Source organism: Grammomys surdaster, unplaced genomic scaffold (assembly GCF_004785775.1).
Source record: "Grammomys surdaster isolate TR1022 unplaced genomic scaffold, NIH_TR_1.0 210, whole genome shotgun sequence".
NCBI classification, from domain to species: Eukaryota; Metazoa; Chordata; class Mammalia; order Rodentia; family Muridae; genus Grammomys; species Grammomys surdaster.
In genome coordinates this window covers 532,748-542,965 of record NW_021604655.1, presented here as the reverse complement: position 1 = coordinate 542,965, position 10,218 = coordinate 532,748, and the positions used below count along the sequence as shown (strand labels likewise).

The following is a 10,218-nucleotide window of genomic DNA, read 5'->3' as shown; positions in this document are numbered from 1 at the left end:
CTATTTGTCCTGCTGCTTCGAGCTCTCAGCGCCGACATTGAACATGGGGACCAGCAAGCCAAGCAGCCACCTCTTTCCGAAGACCTCCTGTAAGTTCTTGCGCCAGGGCCGGGATCTCACAGCCACGCCCTTTCGAACCTGGTAGCGGGTTTGCCCCCGGAGGATCAACAGCAATTGGTGGCAGCAGAAACCGGCGCAGGCCAGGCCGACAGCAAACCAGAGGTAGAGCATGAGGATGACGAACATGTCAGAACCGAGGACAGCTCCTGCGTGGGGGAGGGGAAACACCAGACCGCTTTACACCCAGGCCACGTACGTACCCAAGCGCTCCGCGCTCTGGTGCTTTCCGCTGCGAGACAGGGAGAGAGGCTCACGAGTTGGAAGTTGCGATTTGTAGCATTCTCAGCTCTGCAGCCTGGGAAGACTGTGGCTGAGCTCCTTGGCCCAAGTTTTCCTCAGTGCTGATGGCTCCTGAAGAGAGAGGGGGGAGAACCGGGTGCCTGGGGAGATGGAGAACAGGTTAAAAGAGCTCTGTGAAAAGAGCCCTCAGCAAGCCTGGAATCTGCACGTTTCCCTGCACAGTGCCTCCCACCCCCATTTCGCTTTCTGGATTGGAAGCGGGTGGGGCTGGGTCACAGGAGGAAAGAGGAGCGAGTTTAGGAACCTAAAGAGGGAGCTGGCACCTGGGCAGCTGTCTAGACTGCAGCCAGTTCTCCCTGTGAGGCTGGGAGCACTGTCTGGGAGGATCTGGGAAAGTGACAGCGTGATCGAGAACAGAACCCAGTCATGGGAACAAGTCACGAGCTCAGCCTCAAGGGCAGCACACAGAGCCGACTTAGAGAACAATTATTATCAGTCATTAATGTTAATAAGAGAAGGAGACACTGGAACACTCAGCCAAAGCAGTCCCGTCAGTCAAGTCAGCGGCTAAGGCTCAAAGAAACCCTTATGGCCATCAGTTCAGCACCCTGGCGCTGGACAGCACCCGCTCTACACCGTCTAAACCCAGCACTTCTGTGGCTGTACTTTGTAAGAAACCTCACATGTCCTTAGAGTTTGAGGTGGGGGGATTGGTACATGCTGGGCTTGAATCTCTCTCTCTCTCGTTCTTTTTTTTTCCAGAGCTGAGGACTGAACCCAGGGCCTTGTGCTTGCTAGGGAAGTGCTCTACAATTGAGCTAAATTTCCAACCCCTGGGCTTGAATCTCTTAGCTGTGTGGACTTGCACAGGTTCCTTAACCTCTCTGAGCTCTAAGTTGCTCATCAGCAACGTGGCTACAATGCTTTATAGGTTTTCAGGATTACAGGTGTTTGGAGTTGCCAGAGTTGTGGTTTATACCTGGTGCTGAATGCCAGGACTTAGAGAAGGAGACTACATCTCCAGATGTTTCGGGTTTAAATTCCAAGACCCTCAGCCTCCCCCACCTTTCCAGGGTCTGGAGCTCTGTCTGGGCTGTAGATTTAGTGTCTGTAGTAAATACATCTACCTTGGAATGCTTAGCAGCCAGAGCAGTGGGTTGAGAATAGAACTTGGGTCCCTTTCTTATCCCCCACCTTCTCCAGAGAGGCTTGAGTGCCCGTGTAGGGATGTCAATGTACAAGCTACCTACAAAAATCTCTGCTATCATCTCCCCACAACCCCCCAGCTCCTATTTGCCCCAGCCCACCTCTTCCCAGGCTCCAGTTTCCTGACACCTGAGAAATAGACTTTAACACCTGTCAGTCTGATCCAAGATGGATTCAGCAGCCAAGATGAATCGATCTGCTGGCTTGCTCACTGGAAATATCTTCCTCAACTCTAAGAGCTTGGGTAGCAGGGTTTTCTTTGCAACGTTAGAGACAAATAGCTGCCTGGAGGACGGAAATCTTGTTCCAGCAGGCATTTAGAGAAGCCCCTCCACCATTGTTGGGGGCAGCAAAGAGACAGACTCAAGTAGAGCCGGGCCATCCCCTGACCCACTTTTTCCTTGTCAGTACAAATTAGCTTGGGCAGCTATGTACAGGACAGAGACTCCTGGGGCCGTGGTGCTTTTCCAGCTTGAGAAATACTGATGTGCAAGCTATCCCTCAAGCTAGGATGTGAGAGACTCAGAGCTGTCAAGCTTATGCCTGCCTTGCAACTCAGCCCCAGGAACAAGTCAGGCAGACAGGAGCCATTTACCACAAGTTTCTAAATCAAGGCATGAGGCAAAGACCTTCTGGCCTTTTGCTGGCCCCATGTAGCAGCTACAAAAGGCTATTCTGGGGACTTGGTTTCTTTCTTTCAAAGTGTTTGAAGTTACCTGTCCTGACTGCTTCAGTGCCTCTAAACTATGTAATAATAGTTTCTCTTTCAGAAAAAGCACACACGTTTCTTAAAGGATCTAAGAGATTACATCATCTAGTTTTCTCTCTCCTTGCTCTACCCCGACAACCATCTCTAACACTTCTGCCAAACCATCCCCCAGCATATTCTATAATACATCTGGGCATAGACAGTCCCCCCAACCCCAAAGAGGCTCAAACAGCATGAAGCAAGACTAGACAGGCAGGGTAGAAAAGAATGAATCCAGAGTCCAAAACAGAAGCAACTTAACCTTTGGTTCTCCAGCTTTAAAAAAAAAAATAACACAATACCTGCCTCCCAGATTTGTCCTAAAGATTGAATGTAAAGACGCATGTCTAGTGGGGCACAAAATAGGTATTCAATAAATTCTACTCTCCCTTTTCTCCTATGGGGCCATCTAGTGCTCTCTACCAACTGATACTAATCCAAATGCCATGGTGCGTGTCAAACGGTGTCACTTCCATTCTCTAGATAAGAATGAGGCTCACAGAGGTGACACAAAGCCAAAAGTAAGGAAACCCTTTCAAGACTCCTCAACAGACCCCCCTCTCTTACCTTTGCATTACCTGAGGGTCTGGAGTCAGTGGCCAGTAGCATTTTGGAAGAAGCCCCCCCCAAATAGAGGTAGGGGGTTTTCAAGGCCCCGTTCAGAGTCATCTCAGGTGCTAGTGGCAGGTCCTGACTGCAGGGATAATTTCTGGATTAAACAACTGCCTTTGTGCAGCTTCCTGCCCTCCCGTTCTCCTGAGCAGCTGAAAGGGTATGCACTGAACCATTTGGACAGGGAACTGGGGAAGAAGAGTCTCAAAGGAGAAGGTTGAAGAGAGGGTCATATATGTGTGGACAGGGCCAGGGAGGGTTGTGAAGGGTGAGCAAAGAAGGAAGATGAGGTGGATATGGTGATGAGAAGCCTTGAATTCATTTCTCCTGTGGGTATGGTGAAAGATGGTGAGGCTCACTCTAAAGCCAACACAGACCCTTGGGCCCTGAAGTGGGCATGGGCTGGCTTTTTTTCTCCCATCAGATCAAAGTAAGAGGCTCCCTCCCTTCCATATTTCCCAAACCTAGCACATATGGACAGGCCTCACGCCCAGACTTAAATCAAACCATTTCAAGGCCCTCCTTCTGGAACCACCCATTTTTATGGTTGGAGAGACTACTTGGAAAAGGATGTGCAATCAGGTTCTCTGGCTCTCCTCATCGCTGGCTCCACCTGCCTGCTCTCACACTCCACCCCCAGCCCACCCACCTACCCTCCCCCACCCTGCTTATTTCAGTCCTGGCAGCCTTCTATGCCAGCACCAAGATCCAGAAGGCCCCAGAGCTCCAAGTTCTGGGCCTAGCTTAGCCACCAGCCCTCCAGGGATTTCTCATGGCTGGTCCTCCCTGGGCTCCTGCATTCCCGCTGCCAAATGGCACGGTAGTTCTATGTCTGTGAAGAGCTGAGATAAAGATACAACTGAAATGAGGGTTTCCCTTGGGTACAGAAAAAATTTAAGTACCCAGGCCTGGCCAGGCTAGGCATCAGGTGTCAGGTGTCCTCTCTGCAGAAGTAGCTGTCTTTCTTTGACCCTGGAAGGTGTTTGGGAATATGGACCCTGAGGAAGAGCATGGAATTGTGATTTAAGCACCTGGATACAAGCCAGAGACAGCCATTCTAGGGAAGTAAGATACTAGGCAGGTCATTTAGCCCCAGCTAAGACTCAGGTTATCTGAGACATGGGCCTAAGAACACCAGACACACACCTTTGTGTCTACACTACTAATTATAGAGATCAAATTGGTCAGAATTCAAGGTCAAAGGTGAGGAAAGAGTGGACAGCAAGGAAGTAGGGACATGTGCCAGGGTCAGGTAAGATTGAACTGCCACCAGAAACAGAGTCTTCCAGGGCCAGGTACCACAGGATGCTCTTAGAGATGTACATTTCAAACTACAGTCCTCACCATGGTGCCTATGTGAACATTGTCGAGGACTCATGCACCTGGCTCCAGCAGGTGTCAGAGCCTTCTAAAGGGTCAGATCCCATGTCAGGCTGGATCTGTGGCATGTCGGCTTGTAGCCAGTGAGGTGGCTCTGAGCCTCCAAGAGTCTGGTTTAGTCTAACATAGTGGGTGGGAGGTTGGAGGTTAGTCTCCTTCTCAGCCCAGCCTGAAGTCAAGTTTAGCCTGGGTGTGGTTGTTTGCTAAGAACTCCTGAAGGAATGTGTGAGTAGGCCTGGGGTCCAGGTCCATGGAGAACATAGCATGCGCTCTGAAGGGATGTGTCTGGCCTGAGAAGTGTTAGCTTGGGTGCCATAATTTTGTAAGTAATATATATATATATAATATGAAAGCCAAGGAAGGTAGGATGTCTGAGGAGGGTGGGCATGAATAGAGCATGCCCAGTACATCATAACCTCTGATAGACTACAATCTGTTCTCTTAGTATGCCTCCTGGAATACCGGGGCATAATCATACCAAACAACTGTTTATCTGACTGTTTGAGCCGAATATCCTGTGCTTTTATTTGAAAAAACTTGGGGTTGGGCTAGGAGGTCTTGTTTGGCGAACCTGTCTGCCACGGCCCACTCACCGGAGAAGAACTGGCTGATTGAAGTGGGCAGGAGCGTGAGGAAGGCCAGGGGGTGGGCGAAGGAGATGGAAAGGACAGCTGAGATGTAGGCCACTCCGGCCACCATGGAGTAAAGGCAGGCCAGTGAGGTGTAGAGGCAGAACAGGATGAAGTTGCGCATGTTTCTGCTGCCGATGCAGTTGCCGGTGAAGAAACAGTGATGGTCGTGCCTCAGCGTGACTCGGGAGCACACTCGGCAGAAGTGGGTGCTGGGTGGTGGGCACTGAGGTCTCTGGGACGAGGTTCCCTGGCAGGCACCCAGGTCGTCTGGGGAGTTCTGGATGACCAGGACATAATTGCCCAAGGCATTGGCTGAGAGGAACAGGAAGAGCGCCCCGTGAAGCACGGCAGGCGAGAAGAGCGGGGTGGCTGTAGGGTCCTCGCGCATGCTGGGCAGGAAGAGGAAGAGCTGCAGTACGAAGGTCACCAGGGAAATGCAAAGAAAGTAGGCGGGGGCCACCACGTTGAGCAGCCGCAAGGCCAGCATCCTCGATTACATTCCTAAGGGGCGCAAGGAGAGAGGAAGCCTTACAGCGTTGTCCAGGGCGTTGTTATCATGGCGCTCTTCTCCTTGGTCGAAGGTTCAGAGGGCTGGACACAAATCTCCCAAACCCTGCCCTTGGATCACCCTTTCCAGTTTCCCTAATTTGGGATCAAACAGGTTAGAGACCGAAAGACTACAGCTGGTCAGCGTCTGGCCAGACCTACTTTGGCTAAGTCCTTGTTGCCTTGGAGTCTGGAGAGGTACAAGGAGGGAAACTGTTTGCAGTTTGGAGTGATTGTGTGTGGGGGAGGGGAGGGGTTTAGGAGCTGAGCGGTGAATCTGCTACTGTATCACAGTAGTGGATACAACCCACTTTTGGGATTTCTGGCTGAGGCTTCCCTAGCAGAAAGAAAAGGATGGGAGTTGGGGGTGGTGGTGGAGAGAACCGGTTGACTCCTGGAGATCCTGATTCATCCCTCCCCCTACTCCTACCTTGAGCAATATTCTGTTACCTCACCGGTTACCCACGGCTCTCTGGAAGTAGCCGGGCTGTGGACCATGATGTGTGTTTCCTTGTGTGAGACTGTACACGCTATCTGTGTGCATCTGGGTAGTGTGCGTATATCTACTCCCTGACACCTGGCTTTCTCTCTCTCTCCTCTCTCTCTCTCTCTCTCTCTCTCTCTCTCTCTCTCTCTCTCTCTTTCTTTCTTTCTTTAAAAAAAAAGCAGTTAAAACACTGGATGCAGTCACACATGTTTAGGTGCTTGGGTAGTGAGGAGGTGTAATCAGAGTACCTGTGTCACTGAGTCCTAGTCAGTTCATTTTCCAGCCGCTGGTTGCCCTGACTATTTCTATAAAATCTTTGCAAAGAGTGTTTTCCTTTGAGGCAATGAAATTGAAATCCCCCATTCGCACCCGCCTTTCATTTTCCTGGCGGGAGAAACCCAAACAATCCCCAAGGCGCCGAAACCCTTTCGATGCCAAGAAGCCCGTCCTGTGTGGACTAGTGGATGCTTGGCAGCTTTTTCTAGGATGACCCCCCCCCCCAGAGCCGAACGCAGCCCCACCCCCTACAGCCCGGGCCCCTCCCCAACTTCGGATACCACCGGGAAATAGGTTTCGTGTGTCCAGAAGAACTTTCCAGTGATCTAAGTAATCGGCCAGAAGGAAGCACGAAAAAAGTTGTGGGAAGGTGGTTGAACCCAAGATGGATGGATACCACGGGGGCCTGGGGTCCAGGCTGTCCCGTCCGGGTCGAGACATTGGTCACCTTGAAATCTTTGCAGGTGACAGTGCCTGACAATCTGGGGACCTGCGGCCTCTCTGCACTGTTGGGGCGCATCACAGGGCAAGCCTGGGGGCGATTGTTGGGGGCTCAAACCCCTCCCCTGAAGCCATGCTTCCCTGAGGCCACGGGGGCGCTGCCCACTCCACAGAACCCTAGGTACCGGGCTCCAGCGAGGGAAGCAAGTGTCTTCCCGGCGCCAGTCGCCAGGGGGGTGCGGGAGCAGCCTCCAGATGCGCCGCGGCTCTGGGAAGGCAAAGGACAGGGGCTGGGGGGGAGTGCGGGGCGCGGGGTGGGTGGCTGCAGCCCGGGCCCTGTGTCCCGCAACGGTCCGCAGAGTGGCAGGCGGCGGCGAGCGTGGGGGAGCTGTCCGCTCAGCACCGGCGTCCGCCTCACCGGCCTCCGAGGGCGGCACCGGAGCCCTGCGGACCCAGACAGCGCGGGCACCCACCGGTTCCTCAGCCACTGCCTCCTGGACGCCCGGGCAACCGCCCTCCGAAGCAGCCGCAGCGCCGCAGAGGGCTGGGGAACGAACTCACCGAGCTCCAGTCGCGACAGGAGGAACCCCGGACGCCAACCCTGGTCTTCCCTGAGGCTGCAAAGTTGTGGGCTCGCCCGACTGGCTCGCAGCCTCCTCACGCTTCGCTTCGGGGACTGGGCAGGTAGCGGGGGTGTGGGAGGAGGGAGCGGGAAGCTGCCGCCCTCCTACTTGGGTACCAGAGAGTGGGGGCCAGGAGACGGCGGGGATGGCAGCTGGGTACCCCCCTTGCTCCGCCACCCCTCCCTCCGCTCCTGGGGGCGGTGCTCTGGCCACTGGCTCAGCACTGAGGACTTGCCCCCCACACTCCCGCCCTTCCCGCTCCCCCCCCCCCCCCAGGGCGGATTGTGGCGCCCTGCCTTACTGCAACCCTGGTTCCAACTGGGAGATAGGGATTCAGCCTTGATGCCTAAGCTCCAGCCATATCCTGACCTCCCTCCCTCCCTTCTTCCTGTTTGTGACCCCTCCCTGCTGGCAGCTAGGACCAAGGAGACCTTGTGTGTAGGGGGGGGTGGGGTAGGGGTAATGTCTAGAGCTCAGTTTACCAGGGTAACACCCATGAAGATGGGCATTATCTCAAAAGGGCTGTGAGCTGAGGGGTGAGAGCCAGTCTACCTGGGTGTGGGTATCCACCGTTTACCACTTACTGTGTAAGCCTACATTCCAGTGTGTTCTGTTGAACAGAGGACTGGATGGAGCTATAAAGCCTGCTTGGGATGGGGACCATTCATGTCCAGGTCATCGTCATTAATGCTACAGACTGGCCCTTTCCTCAGTAACAGGCACAGTGCTGAACCCATGACACAATGGCTGCATCCGTACTTCAGTGTGATCCCTGAAGCTAGCTGAGCCCCATTCTAGGGACAAGAAGGTGACACTAAGCCATATGCCCAAGGTCATGCAGCAGGTGAGTGGGGGGCGGGGGGCTGGCTTTGAACCTGGCTCTAGCACAATACTCCTGTTCTCAGCCTCTGCCCATGACAGCATCACTTGAGGACAATGGGGTTTATACACAGAGCTGGGACTCTGAAGCTTCTCCTGTTTCTGTCTTCTTTTCATGCTTTCTCATGTGTGTGCCATGAGACACCAAGAGGGTGGTAACATCAGTGTATGGCAAACATCTGTGTGTGTGTGTGTGTGTGTGTGTGTGTGTGTTAGCACACATGCACGTACCCACCCATGTAGGGGGAATCTAAGAACATGAAACATAGCAAGAGTATCAATGCCTTTACCAGCCTCAGTTTCCAAAGCTGCAATGGCCCCCATCACTGCCTTCTCCACTCCTCTCTGTGTGAGCAAATATAATAAATGCTTATTGCTATCTCTACTGGTTGATTAAAACGAGCAATCCTTTGAAGTGAAGGCCATATGCCGATCGGCTTAGCCTCTATTTTGGAATCATCAGACACTGTTTTCTCTGTATTTTATCAGCATACATAAAAATAAAAAAGGGGCCAGGAAACCTTTTCATGTTCTAAAAGAATCTTATATATAAAAGGAAAAACAGCATGCCAGGAGGCAGCTTCTGAGACTCCGGTGGCCCTGGGACAGCCACAAGGAAGCACAAGAGGTCTTTTTTCCTTTCACCGAAGCTTTGAGTCACAAGTTGCTTGGCCCCTTACACAAGCTCTGCCTGCCTCTCACACAGGTCTGGGATGGAGGAGTCCAAAGGGCTCAGTCTGGGCCATACTGATTGAAATATCTCCATTCCTTAAATACCTTGGGAGTTGGGCGTATTTCTAATTTTATTTTGCATAGTGATGTGTGTGGGGAAGGTGTGTGTGTGTGTGTGTGTGTGTGTGTGAATTCGTGTGTGAGGGGTAAAAAGAAGGATCTTGGTATGTGGGAAGATGTCAGTGGGGTAAGGGAGCAATCACCTAGGAGGGAGGAGACGGGTGGTTCAGACAGGAGTAGACAGGGTAATTATTTATTTAGAAACCAAACTTACCAACAGGAAAGGACACTAGAGCCGAAGTCTAAGCCTGGTGATTCCTCAGCCCCTTAAAGAACAGAGGGAGAGAAAGAACAGTCCAGTGCTTTGCCCTTGACAGAACCCCATAGGGAGGTCAACTTGAAACTTCACTTTGATACTGCCCTGAGTTATGCAGAAAAAACAAGATTATCACTAAGCAGCCATCTGAACCTGAGCAGGTGCTCAGGCCTCCCTGCACTCTGCATCCTCATCCTCAACAGGAGAACAGTGTCCAGGCTTATGATGGCGGCCATGCTGTGCTGGAGGTCAGACCCGGGGAGAGGCTGTAACTCTCTTCTGCATCTGCCTTCTCTCTTCTAGGCTCCCATCTTTGACCTTCTGTCTTCTTCTTTCTAAAATGAGAGGTTCTGTCCTGTATTAGAAATATTGGGGGAGGGACGTGTCTCTGATTTGTCCTGAGAAGACCAGACCAGAGTAAATATTCTGGCTGATGAATCCATACTGATCTCTCTGGAAAGAATTAAAAAATCTGTATTTTGAGGTTTTGATGTCTGGTGAAGACACATTTGCCCTTTATCTTCCACCTGGCCCCCACCCATCCTGATGATAGTCTTGCTCTCCACAAACAGTGTCAGAAGTCCTCTCTGAACCACGTTCCCCGGTCCCTTCTCATCTGCTCTCATACCTGAGCTGTGATGGCATCCACAGGGGTTCCCGAGGGGGCAGGGACTCAGGCAAGCACCTGATTGCTGCCAAGCACTCTCCTGGAGATGTGTGCTGTAAATCTTTCAATTTAGCAGTATTATTTGAGTGAAATAAATTCCTTTCAAGTGGTAATCATTCCATTTTACCACAAAATAAATGTAGTATCCAGAGGAAGAAACTCCATGAACTGAGCAGTCGCTTCTCTCTGGGATGACAGACAACCACCCCCCCCCCCCGTCTGTCAGGCTCCCTACATGTTAGATGGAGGCTGTCCCTTGATGCAAGGGGCTGGGGTGAAAAAGGCTGATGGGTAATGTTTCATTTTTATGCTC

General features: G+C 52.2%; 1 protein-coding gene across 1 annotated transcript; it reads right to left on the bottom strand.

The window, feature by feature from the left end:
- Zdhhc22 (zinc finger DHHC-type containing 22) lies at positions 1-5,425 on the bottom strand. The gene is made up of 2 exons (XM_028771825.1): positions 4,900-5,425; positions 1-266 (listed from the first exon to the last, which is right to left on the bottom strand). Exons 1-2 carry the CDS (start codon positions 5,423-5,425, stop codon positions 1-3), a joined length of 792 nt encoding a protein of 263 aa, XP_028627658.1.
- Between the last annotated feature and the right edge of the window lie 4,793 nt (positions 5,426-10,218).

Excerpts from the sequence above, each read along its gene's own strand:
- Zdhhc22 (XM_028771825.1), bottom strand. The coding sequence starts at position 5,425 with ATGCTGGCCTTGCGGCTGCTCAACGTGGTGGCCCCCGCCTACTTTCTT. Across the intron at positions 267-4,899 it reads AATCAGCCAGTTCTTCTCCG|GAGCTGTCCTCGGTTCTGAC; the intron begins GTGAGTGGGCCG and ends TCCCCCACGCAG.